We start from the raw sequence: 20,203 nt of genomic DNA, 5'->3' as shown, positions 1-20,203 counted from the left end.
GGTTTCAAACAATCAGTGTGTGTGATTAAACCTCAGAGTCTAGCCTGGACGATCAAAGGTCGCCCATTGACCCCTGACCCTGACCTCCTCAATGTGCATGTGTATGATAGAAAGAGAGATGAAGCCTTAAATAAAAGAGACTGAGGGTGACTGCTGTGACCAGGACACTATTCCCAAGAAGGGTCAAATGTCACAGCCACTCATATGCCCCTGCCGGTGTGTTTGGGTGTGTGAGTGTCTAGAAAAAACACTCGTCTGTAACCAGGGAAATGCTCTCACCACATTAGCGCCCGTCTCCCTTGCATCTCGAGTGGTTTTCTTGATTACCTCTCCGTTCATCCTCGTTACCTAACCCTTCATTTACAGTTCTGAAAGCATGTGATCAATTGGAGGCGAGACACCAGCCATTTGTCCGCATTGAGAGGCTCAGGATGGATTTTTCTTTCTTTCTTTTTTTTTTTTTGATTAGCTCCTCAGATTAAAGTAAGGATTGTGGATGATTAAAGAACAGTACGTTTCCTTTTACTCTTGGAAAGAAATTTTTAGAAGCAAATACAGACTAGATGGGCTGAGGTTCCAGTTAAACCATTAGCAGATAGTTGGGGGGCTGGCATATTCACACCGTAGTGTCGCTGTTTGTCTGAAGTAAGGAAGAAAGGGGCTCCTTAGAGATACAGAGATGCAAAAGCAAGGAATTGGATTAAAGGGCCAGTGACTTTTTGAGCTTCATATCATGTTATGTTTTTCTCTCAACATTTCAGTGTTGAGAGAAAGTGACGTGCAAAACCGGTAAAAATATACCCTAAAAGACCTGCAGCTATATTTTCAAAAAATAATTGTTGCTCAAAGTCTTGGCTCAGGGGGCTGAATAGACATTTTAGATTTATATTTATTCTTCCATTTGCACTGCAATTATGCACAACGTGCAGTACATTAATACAACTATAAAACGCATTGAAGTTTATAGCTGTAAAGTGACAAAAGGTATAGAAAGTTCAAGTTACCGTATAGATCTAAAATGATCCAGGTTTGTTTTGTGAATGTCAGGAAAGAAAAATACTGAGCCATACAGGTTAAGCGTTTGATCGGATGAGGTTAATATCAACTCTTTCACAGTAAACAAGTTTCTCCATCTCCACCGGGTTCATCTCTGAGTTTGGCAATAAAGCTTTCATAGAAACAGCATCAGTGTGCTCTTCAAATGTAAGACCATGCATGTCTGAAAGGAGGCTAAGTATAGTGTTGAAGTAGTTCTCTTGCAAAAGCTCTTACCTGGAAAACTAGTTATTTGAAACGTCAAAGCCCGGCGGTGGCCGAAGCAAAAAAGAAAGAAAGAAAAAAACAACTCAATATGATACAAGGTGAGTGAAGATCAGCTTGGTGCAGAAGTACAGCATACATTTATTCCCCTTTTCAAATTAAGCATTTGGCCAACACTGCTGAAAGCAAAGGGGTGATTACATGAAGTTTTACCTTTTGATCACTTATGGTTTGCAGTCTACGTCCCCAAAAACAAGATTTATTGGGTAAATCTTGTGATATAAGAAAAATCTCAGTTTGAATTTGTTCAAATGTGAAAAGTTCAATTCTATTCAAAGTCCTGCTCTGCTCAGAAGGATACATTCGCTCATCATCAGCATATATACAGTATATATGGATAAACTTCCGCTGTTATTTGAATAAACGTAACAATCTTACGTGATTTTTATGGCTGTCAACGAGCTTCTGGCATAACTCTGGCTGAATATTTTAAATATTTGTTGGCTGTTTCCATGTGTTACCGTAGCATTTACATTTTCCAATTTGATTAGATTTAATTTGTGGTCCATTCCAGCATCAATGATAAGTAGATGTTTAAATTTAATGTACTTATTTTTTCATTTTTGGAGTTTTTCCTAAAGTTTTTTTTTTGGGGTATTTCTTTTTAGTTATCTTTAACCTTTCAGAAAGTAAAAGAAAATGGAGGAAAAAGTAAAACCAGATCGTCTGGGGAAACATGTAAGCCTGTTCATATCTCTCGTAGGGAATGAAAACATTTTTGTTCTCATATCTTCGGATTTCTATTGAAAATCCCTGGTAGGTGAAGCTGAGCAGTGTGACAAAACCCTGAAACACATGCTAAGTCTGCTCGACTGGAAACTCACAACAGAGACATTCTGTGTCTAATAAGACGCGTTCAACCAAGGATGAGTTTGATGGGAGCGTGCCGACAAGAGCACGCACTCGCGCGGACACGCACACGCTCTTAGACAAAGGAAGCTGCAACCCTGGGGCAGTTTAAGAAGCTCTCTGCTGGAACGTGAGTGTATGAAAGCGTCCAATCTTCTTCAGCTCAGCGGCTCCCGTTTGACGCTTCGGTCGTGTAGGAAATCCTACTGTACACACACGCGCATACACACCTGTGTGCGCCACGTTCTTTTTGTTGGTGTGCGGTGGAGACAGCTGAACATAATGGCTCCTGGTTCTCTTTAATGCAAGTGGGTCAGAGAGTGATTGTGGAACAGAGGTTCATTACAGAAGCCCAGCAGGTCCCCATGTCCTCTGTTAGGATTCATTATGTTTCAGCAATGCATCACATGCGCCTGCACTCCACATGAGCCGCTCTGTTTACTATTAGGTTCAACGCCAAAACGTGCACTTTTTCCTTTATTTGGTCACACTGCAACCATTAGATGTATTTTACTGGGGTTTTACCAACACAAAGAACCTCATAAATGGACTTCCTGTTTCAAGCCTCTCGCAGCCTTTCTGCACAATTTTATGAAAACAAATACTTAACCCTCTTTGAGCACACCGTCCCAAGAGAAAGCGGATCAGTAGAGAAACTAGAGAGAAGAGATCTAAATAAATCAAGGCAAAATGACAAAGAAAACCAGTTAGAAGCTGCAAAATGGTTTAGATCCCAGTCAAAGCCTAGGCTTAAAGTCAATTGAGAATTGTAGGTAAGATTTGGAAACTGATTCGCAGATTCTCTCCTCCCAGTTTGACTCAGCAGGAAGCTATTTTCTGAAGAATATAGAAAAACACACACAAAAGGGTTTTTTTGTAACATAACAGAAGTCCAGGATGTATGAGGAAGTTCTGTAAGACGCTGCGGTAATCCCGCATGCTGGCGTGACAGCACGAGACAAGAAGCCCTCTGTGCTGCAAATCCTCACCTTACTTGTTTGGGAAGAAAAGAAATCCAGCCCCGTTTTTATTCGTGAACAATAAAATAGTTGTTTGTGAAAGTAGTTAGCGCGTTCCTACAAAAATAAGGTACAAATTTGACATTTTCCTAAAGGTGAACGCCGTTGTTCTGGTTTTTTTTAAAAAGAAAAGCATTTTCAAACAGCAGTGGACGATGTCCAGAAAATTTCACTCAGCAGGTCCGCGCACACTGCTGCGTCTAGAGCCAATAATGGATTGTGCTTTTTACTGTGCAGCTGCAATTCGTTCCCACAGCCGGCATACCACCTGCGAGAGAGACAAAGCAGAAATGAAAGGTTGAATTTATTGCTGCTCTTAGATGATTCTACTGAATGAAAAGCTCTGCGAAGCAACGTTTAATCCTCTTCGAAAACAAATTTTGTTCAAATTAGCTGTATATGAAATTGTTGGGACTTTTTAAAAACCCTGCCACCATTCTGCGCGCACACACAGGCAAACCCAAAAGTCAGATTTTCATCCACACACTTTCTCTCAGTGATTAATAGCAGCTATTTTCTGCTCACTGCGCTGCGCCCGTGCAGGTGCAGAGCTCAGGCTTTCCTTTTGTCTACAGCATCCTTGTCCACATCACATTCATACAGCTCCGACTTCTTTATTTAATCACTTTAGAAAAGCCACGCTGCCAAGGCAACACTTAAAAAAAAAAAAGTGAGTGTGGATGCAAAATTCATTTTAAACAACAGTGAAAGTGAATGCATGTGGAGGAGCTTTTCCGCATTTTCTTCCTGGAGTTACAGGGCCGTCTGTGTTCTGAGTGATCTCTGCAAAGCCAATTTAAATCACGTTCTTTAATTTGAAAAATGTGGAGCAGTTGGTTTGTTGTTGTTTTTTTTAAACCGCCCCATCAAACAGATTTCTAGTTTCTGCACTTGGGGCGTTTGGTACTGGGTTGTGATTTTTACATGCATGTGTTATGAAATGACTGGATTATGTTTATTCAGTGAAACCGCCCACGTCTTCCTGTTATCCATGCGCTAAGAAAGGTGTGTCTCTGCCACACTGTGTATAACAACAGCAGTCTGAGACAACATGTACTTTGAATAGGCCATTTTTCAGGTAAACAAATCATAGCAGCAAATAGTATCTAACTGCTGGAGAGAGAGACAATAATGATGGACTCTATTCAATGAATTATCAAATAAACCATTTTTACCATAAATCCAGCCGATTTAAATTTTTCATAGTAGTTTCGGTTTGCTTTTTTAAAGATTTTGTTTGAAGTAATTGTATCACTTTGTATTTGTTTGTTGTCTCTTTAATGTTAATTGTTTTAATTTAAAGTTACAAGTAGGTGTTTTTCACCTTTTTGTTACAGTTTTTGCAACTCTGTTCTGCCATTGTTGTTTTGCTACATCTTGTGTTACATTTGTTTTGTATTTTTTAGTACATTCTCGTTGCTCTTTGGTTGTTCTTTTAAATCGTTTTGTTGCTGTTTTGCATCCTGACATGTGGTGCTCATTTTCCCTTTAGCCCAATTTTGACTTATGTAATTTTTTTCTTTTTGGTCGATAACCATCGTGTTCTACTTAAGTAGCCATTTCATACTGACCATTAATCTATTCATACTTCCCAAGGAGCTGTTTAGTATCACCTTTGCATCCAGTAATTGAAAGTAATCCTCTATAGTCTTCTAAATAAACAAATGAATTGCATGAGTCTGATATTGTTTATTTACTGCTATAAAAAGGAAGCAGGCAGGAAATTAGAGAACAACTTTTTATGAAATAATGGAGCTTTAAGCTCCTCAGGGCTCATCTTTTTGTTTCTTGGTGGATTTGTTTAGTCATTTTGCAATTATTTTCTCTCCTCGTGGATTTTTGTGGTATTATTTTTCTATTTGTTGCAACTTTAGGTAGTTTTGTTAGGCTCTGTGTCATTTCACCTCGTCGTCAATTCATATCTCCATTTCATCCCAATGCGCTATCGTTTTTCTCCCACATCCCTTCATTTTGTACTTCTACCCAGAGCATTCTGCATGCCTGTTTACCTAAGCCATTGTTGATCAAGATGATTATCTGAAAACTTTGTATTGAACGACATATTTCTTATGACCAGTGGTCAAACCGAAATAAGTCATAGCTCCTGCTAGTAGATATTATTTATGGTAGCTAGAGAATCATATTTCAATTCTGCTTTTTGTATTTGGAAAGGTTGTTAAATTAGCCACGATGTGAACAAAGCAGTATCCATTTTTGTTAGATCTATTTCTTTCTTCATGATGTCATATGTTGTTCCTGCCCATAATGTTAAATATCACATTGACGGATCCCTTTTGTTACCTTTTTATGTTACCTTTTTGCTTAGATGGTTGTGATCTGACAGCTTTGTGCCGCGTGGGTCGTCAGTATGTGGGGATTTACTTTTATTTGTTGTCGTTTCGTGCTGCTTTTATGAGTCTTGTTTGTTTTGTGTTTCAAATGATCCTCTTTATGGTCTGCTGTGGGTCAAGCAAAGTCCAACTCAATTGAATTAAATCATGAAATCACATATAGTGTGGCATGTCCTGCTTTACCTTTCGTTGTGCCATCATGGCGCAGAGATGTGATTGGGTTTTCCACTGCTCAGCTGGATTTACAACCCATCCGCCAGAGTCACCGAGCTGCTCTGCATTTCACTGCTGACATTTGCTTCCAGGCCTGAGGCAGCTGCTGAACCCAGGAGATGGTTAAGGGCTCGGACTCAGGGCCAAGAGTTGTCAGCGCGATGATGGGGGGTTAATGTCAGACACATGGCTGTACACCACACACACACACACGCGCACACACACACACACACAGAAATCACCTTCCACAGCCATCTACCCACAGGTTTCACCAGTTAAACCTTGATTATTTTCTGTGCTTTTTCAGTCATGCATCAGATAACTTCAGATTTGATCGATGTCTTCAATCCTGCCACCGCTTTTTGTTTTTGTAATATTAATGTTTATTTTCCAGTTTGTAGACACCTGAGGTACTTTGTCTGCTGTCCTAATTTAATTTGCGAGGTGGAGATTAGGTTGGGTTAGACTGTAAACCGATACAGCCTCGGGCGCTCGGAGGCTTGCATCGTCGCAGAAAGGAAAGTGGAGGACAAGCACATTTTCTAAAGTGTAAATTAATTTGCTATACAACCAAATAGATCGGGACATGAAAGTGGAAGTAATTAGGATGATAGATTGGATCCAGCATGTTAGATTCATGTATGATTGCTCCAGTGCGCCGAGGATCCGCGTTCACCGACTTAAATAAGAGTTGAGATGGCTGAGCATGCACAGTGGGCGGCGATGCACACTCTTAAGGGTCTTTGTTTTTAGGCTGCAAAAACTCATACTCTGCTCTGCATTAGTGGGTTTTAGGGATGTAAAGAATTAATCAACTTATGCTTAGTTGTAGATTAATGGTTTATTAGATTAAAATTAGTTCCAATCGATTAAATAAATAACGTCCGCTTAGATCTTTTATTAGTGCTGTAGTTTGACCACCATCCAGCAGAGGGCACCACTGGTCGTCCTTAGGAGGAGTCAGATACAGAAACAAGAATGGCAGAAGTATGTTACAAAAAATTCTTATGAGAATAAAGTCGAAATAACACAAGAATAAAGTCATATTACTACAAGGATGAAGTCACAAAATAGCAAGAAAATTCACAATGTTATGACTTTATTGTATGTTTTAAATATTATTATTTTAATTATTATGACTTTAGTTTTATTTTTTGGTGTTTTCTTATTATGGCAATAATATTCATTTACATTATGGAAATATGTTTATCCCTCTTGATACAAGAAAACAGTCAGTTTCCAAGAAAATGTTGTTTTTTTTTTATCGATTAATTGTTAGTCGACTGATATGACCAATAACTTGCAATCCTAGTGGATTTTATTCTTTTATTTCCTCCCATAGCAGAAATATCGTAACAATATCTTATAATAGAAATATCATATAATAAAGATTGATAAGATCAATAACTTGCAACCATTTTGGATTCTTATTCATTTATTTCTTCTTACAGCAGAAATTAAATGTCGCATTTGACTTTTGTATTTAAAATGATGTCTTTATTAAATCAGAAGCTGCTCAGGGTGTACGTCTCTTATGTGTTTACTATTCTGCATCTCCTCTCCTGTCTGCAGCTTTGCTTTGTGGCTGCAGAGTCATTTAACCTCACTCCATCACAGGAGATGATCGCTGCCAATGCGAAAAGCTTGCCAGAGCTAAAAACCATCAAGATTTTAGGACACTAAATAGAACATTTCCATCCCTAAACGTATTGTTGTCGGACGGCAGGAACGGCCTCTGGAGCCCTCCGAATGAGCGGGCCCTGAATGAGACGATGATAAAGAGGCCCATTACTGAGCTCTGATTGACCAGTACACAGCCAGGCCGGCTCGCTCCAAAGATAGCAAGAGCTATTTTATTGCCCCACTAATCTCTCCCAACTCCCTGTATTTTATTTCCTCATCGGCATCGTCTCTCTGCGCCACTCTCTCCCTCCTTATCTCTTTTTGTGAATCTTTCAAGGTCAACAGGTCCTTGCCTCTGCAGACAGTTTTCAATAATTTCCACAGAAATTGCTTTAATCTCCTCTTTAACGAGTCATTCTCAAGTGGACGCTAATAAGTAAAACCCTCGGGGCTTCTAACATGCTGCCCCGACGTGCGAAACGAACCCACTGTTTTTATTTCCTGCTTTGTGGCTAAATGCGAGATGGACTGAGTAAATTGATTTTAATTTGCTTAAAGGACTAAAATGCTTTATATAAGAATGGTCTGTTGTCTTCTTTTTAGCCAATTTTTTATTTTTTATTTTTACTAATGTCTCCAATTAGAGTTCATCTCAGTGACGTCTAAGAAGGAGAAATGGAGGCATTTAAACTCACCATTTTAAACAATTAGAGAAGAACAAGCTAATCAGGTGAAACACCACATTGTGAATCAATATGAGGCCTTCAAACCACAGAACACTGTTTCTACTGTGAAGGTCAGTGGTGGCAGTATCATGGTGTAGGGTTATTTCATTGCTAGAGGCACCGGTGCTTGAAGCCACACTCTGTGATTGTCAGCCATCTTTGCCCAAATCTTCTATCGTGAAAGAAAATCTCTGGTTATGAGCTTCAGTCAGTGTCATGTGGTCATAATGTAAATTATGTCTGTTTACTGATTGACTTATATGTTTATTGGAAGGGTCTGGTGTTATGGAGCTGCAGCAGCAAGTCGTGTTGACTGGCATCTCCCATCAAATGGGATTCTTGAAATTGTACACCGTGTGCCGGATTTAAACAAAAATTATGGAATGATAATGAAATTGTACCGTTTCCAAAGTCTGCAGCTTCAGCTGACAAGTAAAATACAAAGTTTAAATAGTTTTAAATGCTCCAGCTGGACAATGGTCCCAAACATGAGTAAAGCTTAACATTTAGTAAGGTCGTGCAACAAACCAAAGCCCTGATTTAAACCCTTTCCAAATTGTGGGTATTCGCCCACAAATAGTTGAACTCCATGAATACTTCGGACCCCTTGAAAAACATGTCAGTGCCTTTTTTAATAGTTCAAAATCCAAATATACCTTTACATGCATAATAGAAACGGTCTTAGCACAACAGCAGAAAGGAATATCGACCATCTTCTTTTTCTTTGCCCTTTGGAGAACAGCCAGTGAGTTCCAAGGAAAATGAATGGCGCTCCTGGATTGGCTGCTAATGGCGAATCAAGTAACATTGCTCCTGGAATGTCAGCTCCCCAAGCTACGTTGTCTTTCGAGTATTTTAGATATGCTTTACGAAAAATCTGCATAAAGATAATGATTTAGTCCTTGGAATGGATAACTAGAGCAACCATTAAACTTCTAGATGTTTCAAGACTTCTAGACTTTCCAAGACCCAAGAAACCAACCACTTTAACTGTTGTTGTTGATAAGGGACATTTATCTGCATATGATTGGGGGTGTTTACGTCTAGTTGAGCCTGAATGCATAATTCTGACCATATGTGGATTAGAGAAAAAATGTGCAACAAATTCTTTTACTTTGAATTATTAAAGTCACTTGTTAAAATCATAATCTTAATAATTTCATCCTGGAAAAAAAACTGTCTAAAAATGAATTAAATAGCAAAATTATTGTAAGATGATTATTATAAGTGTGTTGACCTGTACTGTGCCTGAAGGATACAAACGAGTGAATTTGGTATATATTATTATAAAAGTATCCAATGCCTTCATTTACAAACTGCCTTCCCTTCCTGGACCTGAACATATGCTATGCAGTCGTGCCTTACTTGCTGCTCGACGCGAGAGCACCTTAAGCCAAATGTTTCCAGATATGTAGGTTGTTTCAGGAACGTCATTAGCATAATTTCCCAGAGGCACATTGAGCTTAATTATCAACATGCCTGTGTGCAGACCGGAGCACGGCTCATCGCATTGGGATGGACTCCCCGCCATTTGCGTTCATGCTCCGCCAGCTCCCAGCTGACGGCCCGGAGATTCATCGCCGCCAAAGTTCGACACTCCCGAAAACGTTCATCCTCCACGCCACAATTCCTCACTGCGAGTGCATCGAAGGGGTCAAGATAAACCCGCCGCACGTTCAGCTATGTAAGGCTGGAGACTGCGGTGGGCCATCTGTCGTTGTCTGTGCGTGGCGCCGTGTGTTGCTTCGGCTCATTTTCCTTGGAAGGTGATTATTTTTATCATCTTCGCAGAGAAGACTCACATTTGTTGCTTCTCCTTAATGCCCCGTCACCTCCCTGTACGAGTCTGGCCTCTGCTTCCTTCTCCATGCTATCTAACTGGAAGTTGGCTAGAAAGTCAAAGGCTGGCACGACGCATTGTAAAGCTCCGTTTCCATGTTCCTGTAGATTGAGAGGAAAATGGAAATACTCCTTGCGTGTGGCCAGGGAAAAGATAGTCTCCCAGAGGCCCGTCGTTGTAATTTGCTGTCCTTTGTTTTGCTTTTATTGTGGGAACAGTGACACATCTCCAGCGAAGATACTCGGTGACTAATTAAGGCCTTTTGGGACTATAGTTGAAACCAGATATTTACATAAAGAGTATAAAAAGACGTGACCTATTTTTGTCTGACATTGAATCAGACAGAACCCTTTCCTTATTCGGGACAGTTAAGTTCATTTCTAAATATGAAATACCAGAAAACAGAAAGAGAAATGTTGGATTACTTTATGAATTGACATAATTAGCTAAAAGTACAACAATTCCAAACAATTTGGTAGAGATGATGTTATAGCTTAGTATGCGTCTTCCACATCTGTGGATATATTTTAAGGCAACATCTCCAACACACCAATAGAAATCAGGAATTTTCAATCCAAAACTAAAAGATTTTGAAACTTTTGAGATAGTGCCCTTATCCACAAGAGAAATTAGTCCTGTACTGACCTGGGCTGGAAGACCATTCTGAGATGAAGAAGCCATTACTCCTTAAAAGCCAGATTACAGTTTGCAAAAGCAACCAGCAACAACAATGTTTATGTTTGGAGATGAGTCCCATGGTCTTACGAAACAAAAACGAAAGTGTTCGACCATAATGACCATTGTTACATTTTGAGGAAAAAGGGAGAAGCTTGGAAAGTCAAGTTCACCATCCTATGGCACCACATGATGGCAGCATTATGTTGTGCCTGTGTTTTTCCTGAAAGAGGATCTGGTGCACTTCACACAATAAATCACAAAAGGAAGAAAGAAAATACCCTTAATTCTTGACCCAAAACATAATATTTAAAATGCAACTTGACTAAACACTCACAAAATGTCTACAAACTCTAATTCTGAAGTAAATAAAAGAAAAATCTGTCACTCACTAATCTGCAATGTAGCAAATAGCAATAATTCTTTGTATTCCAAAATGAGCTAAAATATTCAAACTGCAGAAAACAAGATTGTCTTTCTATGGAGTGTATGTAAATATCTGGTTTCAGCTGCATATTTCTCTATATGAGGACATCGTTATGAGGACACACACCTTCAAAATGTGACAAATTGAAGGTGTGTGTATCTGGGTCACGGTCTGGGTTTATTGCCCCCAGGCTGTTGTTGTAAATCACCTCTAAACTTGCATCACCAGGCTTGGCCCAATCTGGGATATTATTATCTACATTTGGGACCGCAAAGACCACCTGTTCTGTCCCTGCTAAGTGCTGACTCATGTCAAAAGAGAAGTGACGAGATGACGAAGAAGAGCAAGATGGAGACTGTACATGAGCAGCGGTTCTGAGCTGTAGCTTCAGACCTGCATGTGTAATTAGGCTGCATTTCTCTACCGCCTTACATACAGTACAGTACGCTTCCTGCCAAACATACACAAAAAAACGCTTTGTCTGGAAAAATCAATACTTGTTAGCATCATTTAGTTGTTTTTGTGTATCTGAAGAGGCACTACAGTGAATAATAATGTGGTTTTTTCTCTCTCTGCCGGTTTGTGTCGATGTCTCTGCAATGTGAGATAATGTGACATCAAATACCTTTCCGGTTTAGGTAAGGCCACAGTGAAACGTTTGTTCTCTTTCATGTGTCTTTGAAGTGAACAGCACCCGAAGATGTTTCTGTTTGAGTGGCCGCCAGATAAGAAGTTTGTTTTTGCTGCTCTCTACTCTCTATGTAGATACAAGTGATTCTGTACATGATTCACCTAGTGTTTTTGTTGTTTGATTATCATCGTCTGAGGAGAGCTGGACTCCATCTGACGGCCAGCCTGCCTTTCTGTTTGAACCATTTCAGGATCAAACCTATCTGTGCCTTTCAAAAATATTAATATCACATTGTATTTTGCCATTTTTTGGTGAAATTACCAAAACAAAGTGGTACGTATGAAGTGGAAGGACAATGACAACGTCTTTTTATATACCGTATATATAAAAAAAAAAGTTTGCTGAAAAGTGTGGCATGATTTTGTGTTTAGTCCCGCTAAGGATAAAACCTGACTAGCTTTTCTGTCCCTGGCGAAAAGAACGCATTACACCACGTTTTACGCTGTTGATTGTGTTTTCAGGATAATAGAGTGTTCGTTTTCTGTCACAGTGTACAGCAAAACATTCAATTTTGGTCCAGCCTCACTGGACAACCTTTCTTCCAAGATACTGCTTAAAAGTGCTGTTTGTTGTTTATAAAAAACAGGACTAACAGTTGCCCAGTTGACAGAAAAGAGTCGCAACGGGTGTTCGTGGATGTAGATTTTAGACCAGATCTAAAAAGTCCAACATCCAACATCTAATCTCTACTTGTATGTAATTAGCTGCGCAAAATTTTATTTTGGTATATCAGAGTTTATATAAAAATAGTGAAAACAGGAGCACTTCCATTCATTTTATCATTATCTGCTACTTTGTGTTGGTGTATGACATAATACAATGTGAAACATTTTCACCTGTTTTGAAACCCATCTGCTCTCTCTGTGCTCCTTTTTCCCCCAAAAGGAGAAAACTAACAGACAAAAACAGCATCAGTGCCTAATTTAAAAATGTCCTGCTTTTGCTGTAGGAAAGTCACCAAACATATTCCGAGCCCAATTCAACCGTCCCTATCGCTAGAGGGGCCGATAACGACGGCAGCAGAGGAGCCAGAGTTTGATCCAAAACAGAATCTGAGTCGCTGAATGGATCTTTGACGCTCGCACAATAGATTTCTATTCACCGAGGAGAATAAAACTGAAGATGACTGAAGGTATGAGATTGTGCTATATAGGATTTCAGACATTTTCGACAGTAGCAGATCACAGATTTCTACGGCCGAACTCGTGAAAATGCAGCATGTGAGCACTCCTGTGATCGTCTTAGTTTTTGTAATAAACTGAGCCAGTGATTTCTGTGTTAGAGGTCTGGGATGAAAGTGATTCGCTGTCACGCTTGGATGCCAGGTTATCACACACCTTCCTGCTCCACAATCCCATTCAATCTCTTTCTCTCATTTTCACTGCTGCGAGCCTATTTTACCATGTCGGGGAGCTGCTTTCCATTTCTTGCTACACCACTGAGAACCAGATTCAAGGTTAATTCGGCTCATTAAGCTGGTAAAAGTGACTCTTTGTAAAGTAGTTCTGTGTTTCTTGTTCTGTTTTATTTGATTTTGTTTTCCTTTTGTGCTGTCTTTATCTGGGACACGCCCATAAAACCATATTTACCCAAGGAGGGTAAATTCCTCTCCAGCCTTTTGAGGTACATGTGGAAAAAAAGGCGACAACCAAGAAACTATTAAATCCATGGATCTTGAATGTAGCAGGGTGAACTTGAGCCACACATATTTTAAATTTATTGTATTACTCTAGCTTTATTTGTCAACTCTTTTTTTATCTTAAATGGGTGGAGCTAGCTGAATTTGCATTTTGAAACAGGGTCTAAAGTTAGCGTGCTATATACATTCCAAAACCAGTTTGGACGTGTGTTTGGGAATCATTGACCAACTGGAACATCCAATCCATTATCAGCTGTAGCAGATAATGTTAGTTCAGCTGAAGACCCTCAGAATGATGCTACCACCACCATGTTGGACAGTTGGTAGAATCTCCTTGGGTTTAAAATCCTTAAACCTTCCTTTTTATCCCCAAACAGCTCAATCTTTGTCTTGTTTACCATGAAACTTTTCTTCAGAAGGTCTTTGCAATTGCACTTTGTCGCTGGCACTGGGCATGTAAGGATAGTCCCCCAAATTTTAATCCTGTTGAAGTCAAGACTATTTAAAAAAAGAAACTATTACACTTTTTCAGCAATTCTAAAAACCAGTTTTGATGCCTGCTTAAGCTCATGATGTGCCAATATTTCAAACATCTAGCTGAAGTGAATTTGGAAATTGTTCAATTACATAACCTTTTTCATAAACTTTGTCTAATGCGACCAGTAGTACTGGTGCTAAAAGAGGAATAGAGCATGATACCGCCACCACAATGCTTAGCAGTTTCTAAGGCATTCTTTCCTTCTGAAAATACTTCCTATTGTTATGGACAAAAGTTAAATTTTACGCATGTGTCGTTCTTTAAAAGTGTAAACATTTCTTTTTTATCTGATGATGAGAGTCCACCCTGATTTTAAAAATGGTTTAAATTCTTATAAAGCCCCCAAATTTATGTGTGCTTCTGATTGGAACTGTCTCCAGCTATCAATGGGGGAAATGCATCTTTAAAAAATCATGTCTTACCATTTGAGTTGGGTGAAACCTGCATGGATCCCCATTTAACTTTGAAACTTCTACATTATTCACTGCCTTACGAGACATTAATCTTACCTCCTTATGCAGCCAGGAATAAAACAAATTGTTGATTTGATCGTCATGAGTGCTTTTCCAACACATTTTACTTATCTCGCTCTTCTTTTCTCATATATGAAGGCTTTTAATTTGGGAATTTGTACCGTCAGCTATTAGAAAGCAAATAATTAAGCAGCTCACTGCTTCCTTTCTGGTTGTTTGCTGCAGTGCTAGCTTCTTTCACAGTCCCACATTTGGGTTTAAATGAGGAACTTTTCTCGTCTTTGTTTGATGATAAATTGTTGAGTCTTTCTGAGCCTCGTAACTGCGTGACTTTTCTTTTCCCCTGCTAAAGTTAGTTATCTTCTTCCTGTGACTAACACAAGTCCAGTTAGTCCTTTGTGGTGTCAGCCAACAATGTCAGTGGACTCCGAGGTTTGTTATTCATTTTGCCATGTTAAATAGAAGCCCTGGTGGGACGAGCAATGAGCTTGTTCAGGCTTCAGACCCCCTGCGTGGCGTCTTCGTGTCATGCCAGCCTCTTCAAGCGCGCTGGCCGTTCCTCTTAAGATTAGGCCACTGGACCATGTAAGATCCTTTAGAAATTAGGCTTGTACGCCCAGCAGTGGCAGCTACGCAGATGCTTCAGTTTCCCTGGCCTTAATTGAAGGATTGTCGCAAAATACATGTCACACTGTTCTGCGTTATCCATTCGTTTTAGGATAAATTCAGGCTGTCAACCAGTTTGCTTCTTTTAACATCAGTCAAAGAAATTTTAGGGAGTTCTTTGCTGATTAACTTGATCCGTTTGATTTGTGGTGGACTTTACCAGTTTTTTGTTGGGGTTTTTTTTAAGCCATACTTTCTTGTTAAAGGCTTGCAGAGATACTTTCAACCTTCAGAATTTTTTATTTTATTTTTATCTGATCAAGACAACGTCTTGAACTCCGTCCAGGTCTGCTTGATAAGATCTGACCGTGACTCTGTTTGGCTGCTGCTTCTTTGAGACAGCCGTTGTGATTTCAATCCTCTGTTGATTTTTCTAACAGTCCTGATTTGTTTTGTTACACAATACAGATAAAACATGGAGAGCTAGGGGGACAGCACTGAGATACTGGTTTTGGTTGCTACACCGAGCTAAAAGGAAAAATTCTAAAACGAAGGAACCATGGACCGCACACTGTGCTACTTGTTGTACTTCCTTTGTTTTCAAAATAAATGTTTATTATTTTTCATGGTGTATTCAACACTAATGTGTTGTGACTACTAGCAATATAACAACAATATATTTCTGCATGTTGTACTTTCAGATTCTGTAGAAACATTTTTACTAAATGTTATATAGTTAAGCATAAGGTTTATTGAGAAACAATGAGTCAAAAAAGAAAACTGCGTTTTATGTGCGAGTCGGCCATATTGGATTTTGAGAAACCCCAAACCTTCCTGAGATTCCAATTTCTTGGGTTTTGTTTGTTTGCATAATTACACCTCGTCATTCACCCCACCATGTAGCGACAATGGATTTTCTTCTTTTTTTCCCTACATTTTTATGACTTGACGCTACAAATGAAAAAGTCCAAATTGTTGTACTAATGTTTTAAAATGTACACTAGTAGTGGTGCTTGAAAAACAATAGCTACCGAGCTGCTACCCTTTAAAAAAACAAGTACTAGTCTAAAAGAAACTCTGTTTTTGAGAGATATTGCAACAGACTGAAAGCTCACCCAACAGATAACGTTTCTTAATCGATTTATACCACTTTTGTGCTTCCCCGCATTTTTCTCCAGCTATGATTCCCAAAGCTTCTGGAGTGTACCTTGAGCATCACCTCTAGCTGTTTACTGTCCTCAGCAACCATTGATTCAATCTTCATACATCTATGCTCTTACAGCTATTGCATGAATACAGTCTCCCAGAGCTTAAAGCTGCTACCTTTGAACGAAATAACTCTGACAAAATCAATATAGAGTGATGAAAGAAATCTTTGTAGTGTTTCTTTTTAAGTTCCTCACTATCATAAGTTCACAGTTTTTCAGTAACATTAGCTCTTCAGTTCTGAAAGTACTTAGAAATGTAATGGAAACCCAGCCGGTTCTCAGGATAACTAAGAGCATCCATGACAGTCTGTAGCACAGTCAATAAATGTTTGGCAGCTTGGAGCAGGAAACTTGGCTCGGTTTGTAAAACGTGAACTGCTCTCAGGCTTTGCAGGTGCAGATGATAATGTCTGAGGAAGTGGATCACAGTACTGGTTAAAAAGGTTTCATTTATACAATAGCTGTGTTAATTTCTTCACTAACTTACAAAAAGAAACCCCCCAAAAAACACAATATAATGAAATAACAGCTTTTTAAACATTTAAACTTTTTTAAACGTTTGAAAATGTAGGTTGAGATTTATTTTTTATGTAAGTAACAGTGCAAATTTTGTTTTGGGTGTTAAAACACCGGGCTGCACAGTGGCGCAGTTGGTAGCACTGTTGCCTTGCAGCAAGAAGGTCCTGGGTTCGATTCCCGGCCGGGGTCTTTCTGCATGGAGTTTGCATGTTCTCCCTGTGCATGCGTGGGTTCTCTCCGGGTACTCCGGCTTCCTCCCACAGTCCAAAAACATGACTGTTAGGTTAATTGGTCTATCTAAATTCTCCCTAGGTGTGTGTTTGTGTGTGAATGGTTGTTTGTCCTGTATGTCTTTGTGTTGCCCTGCGACAGACTGGCGACCTGTCCAGGGTGTACCCCGCCTCCCGCCTGGAACGTAGCTGGAGATAGGCACCAGCAACCCTCCCAACCCCATTAGGGACAAGGGTGCACAGAAAATGGATGGATGGATGGATGGGTGTTAAAACACCAAAGATCTGTCTGCTACTGGCAAATTAAGCTAGCCATCTACTGCCACCAAGTGGGCATTAGTGGATATAACAGTTAGTCATAGTGCATACAGTCATTTGGGAATAAAAGTTCTTGTACATTAACAAAATTAAAACAGAAATGTAGGTAATTATTTCTTAAAATGTAAGACCCTACATGAGCTATCACAAGTTAACTTAATATCTTAATAAGTTATATTTGTTAAACATACTGTTAAGACCAAAATTATCCATACAATGGATTATATCTAACCGAGAATCTGCCCAGGGAGCTACAGATTCGTGTGATGGCATGGAGGTCTTCCAACCACAAAAGATGAATGTTATCAGAGGAAACTTTCAATAAAGCTCCTCAGCAGTTGATAAAGTTTTTTTCAACTGATTTCTCAGAAGAAAATAAATAATTTTTTTTAAAATTAATTTTACATTGTTTTATGTTTCATTTCTTATTAGAAACAAACTTCTTGGTTAGTCTCACATTTCTTGTCAATCTACTAAGAGTGTGAATAATGTTGGGCTTCAAATTTTGGTTGAAAGTGGCTTATTTGTTAAAAAGAAGCAATAAGTTTAACATAAGTTTAAGTGTAACACTTAACCAAAACTAATTTAAGACTAAATATGCAAAATCTAGATGTATTTAGAAATGTAAACTACTTATAACACATGGACTTCTGCAAAGTACAGAGAAGTAGATCCAAAATATTTCACGGAGCAACATCTTTTATCCTTGAAACACATTTTGTGTGAAGTCCTTCCTCTCTTTTGTAGTACATTCTAACATTCCCTTTCCCCCTCTGTTCTCTTTGCAGTGTTCATCATGGCCACTGGTCTGCTGGTGTACCCTTTTGGCCTTAACTCCTCACTGGTCCGATCTTTCTGCAGAGACGCTGACATCTACTACGCCGGCGAGTGCCAGATCGGCTGGGGCTACATGCTGGCTATCGTTGGAGTCATGCTCACCGTCTTCTTGCCCTTTTTTGCCAAATATGCACCGAAGGAGCAGCTGTCCCCCACCCCATTGCCCACTCTGTTATAGTTCCGTCTTGTTTTTCCTCTTTTACTCTTGACCACTTTATATGTCCCGGGACATGATGTCCTAAGGAGACGCCTAGCAAAGTTCCTGGGAGAAGCTCTGCCCAGAGACAGCTGAGGCTGAACACAAACACGTACATAGAAAAAAAGATGCTGTCTTCCTGCTTCTGTAATGTTATGAACTCAAATTGAAGTCATTTAAAATTCTTTTTAAACAGTGAACTTTCTGTTTTGTTTTTGTTGAATGAAAGCATATAACATTCCGAATGGAAGCATGATGCTCTGTGGTTTCAGCCACATTAATGTTTCAGTGCAAGTTTTTTTTTTTTACTAAGAAAGCTTGACAAAGAGGCAATAAGGACAGTTCAAGGATTTAAAGGAAATTGTACAGACAGAGGCATTTGAATCTTAAATGAGTTGTCTCTAAAATGAATTGATCGTAAATAAATCCATGGGAACTCTGAAGTGCTAAACAACTCTTTAAAATAAGAACTTTGATATTTGGAAGGTTTTTTCTTTTGCCCTCTTCTCTTGGGACTTGAATTAACTAGTGGGAGTCAAAACAACGTTCAGCTTTCAAAGACTGAGTTGAGTTCCTCACGCAAAGAAAAGGATCACAGTGGTCCACTGAATGGACAATTTAAAGATCAGCTTCCTGTCCTAAAAGGAAGAAAGTCATAACAGGTAGTTGTTTCCGAGGGGTCTTGTTATAAGATAAAGGAAAAAGACACAAAAAAAAAAAAAATGTTGAACACGCTGCGTGTTTTTGTCACCCTCTTCCCCAGATTTGTTTGTGTGATGTGCTTGTTTTCTCTGCCTATGACACCCGATACTAAACATTTATTCAGGAAAGAAAATGTTGCAAAATGCCAGGAGATGTAGGGATTGTGTCTAAAACTGCATGAAAAGATGGGCTTTGTTAATGGTAGAACAGCTGATCTAGATTTTCAATGTGATCTGACCAACTTGTGCCTTTTGACATTACAAAGACAAGTTTCATACAGTTATCAGGTATTGATCTCTCTCTGCTGAAAACTGAGGATTCCGTTGTGTCATGTGATGTGTTTTTTCTCTTCTATTTTTCCTCTCGGTGGTAAGGTGTTTTTATGTACTTCATGCAGTGTGTGATCATAGTTTGGAGAAATGCTGAAAAGAGAAAAGATGTATTTGAATCCTTGAGGATAATAGCCGCGTAGAAAGCGACACACTCGTTTTAAATTATCCCCTGAACTGCTTCTGCAAATTATTGAAAAGGTGAATCACTCAAACTGCTTCACGGAGCGGCTACAACGCTCAGCTAACATTAATTCTCTGAATCCATTTTTTTTTTTTTTTTTTTACGAATTAGGCTGGCACACGATCAAAATGATGTGTGAAATATGATCCAGTTTCCGCTTTTGAAGTTCTGGTACAAAATATTCACAATTAACTGTTCCCGTTCACTGCCAATTTCTTCCAACCCAACCCCCATTTTCAGCGAGTGTTTAAGAAGATTCATATTCAGCTATTGATCAGAGTTTTACTAACAGACTAAACCTTAAAATAACTCCCAATTTGGGCTTCAATACTGACATAAATTGAAAGATTAATGTGACTTTGTTGCCATATTTGAAAGCTAATGGGAACTAGAAATGTAAGTAGTGTACTGGACCTCATACTGTGCTTTACTGGGGTAACGATGTTGGACTCATTCCCTTATTTGTTGGACAATTATGTGTAAAGTCTCAGCACTGGTGAAAAAAAAAGTGTTTTGTAGAGAAAATATGTTGATTTTTTTTTTTTCATTGTGGAATTTGACTGTAAATAAACTAACTGTTGTTGATATCACTTTATTCCTAACTGCCCCATTTTTCAGTTTCAGATAACTGATTGGTTTTAGGTTTTAACCGAATTAATTTGTGTGTTGTTATTGTGGCATTTCTTTGTAA

General features: G+C 39.0%; 1 protein-coding gene across 1 annotated transcript in view; it reads left to right on the top strand.

The window, feature by feature from the left end:
- Positions 1–20,102, top strand: part of lhfpl7 (LHFPL tetraspan subfamily member 7) — a 132,727-nt gene extending 112,625 nt beyond the window's left edge. Inside the window, exon 3 of the mRNA XM_028032402.1 lies at positions 18,053–20,102. Coding sequence (XP_027888203.1) covers positions 18,053–18,279 — 227 coding nt within the window. The 3' untranslated portion in view covers positions 18,280–20,102. The remainder of the gene's footprint in view (positions 1–18,052) is intronic.
- Positions 20,103–20,203: the final 101 nt, after the last annotated feature.

The sequence above is a fragment of the Xiphophorus couchianus genome, chromosome 11 (genome assembly GCF_001444195.1).
Source record: "Xiphophorus couchianus chromosome 11, X_couchianus-1.0, whole genome shotgun sequence".
NCBI classification, from domain to species: domain Eukaryota; kingdom Metazoa; phylum Chordata; class Actinopteri; order Cyprinodontiformes; family Poeciliidae; genus Xiphophorus; species Xiphophorus couchianus.
Note: the sequence above shows the minus strand (reverse complement) of the source record. Positions and strands in the feature narration are given on the sequence as shown.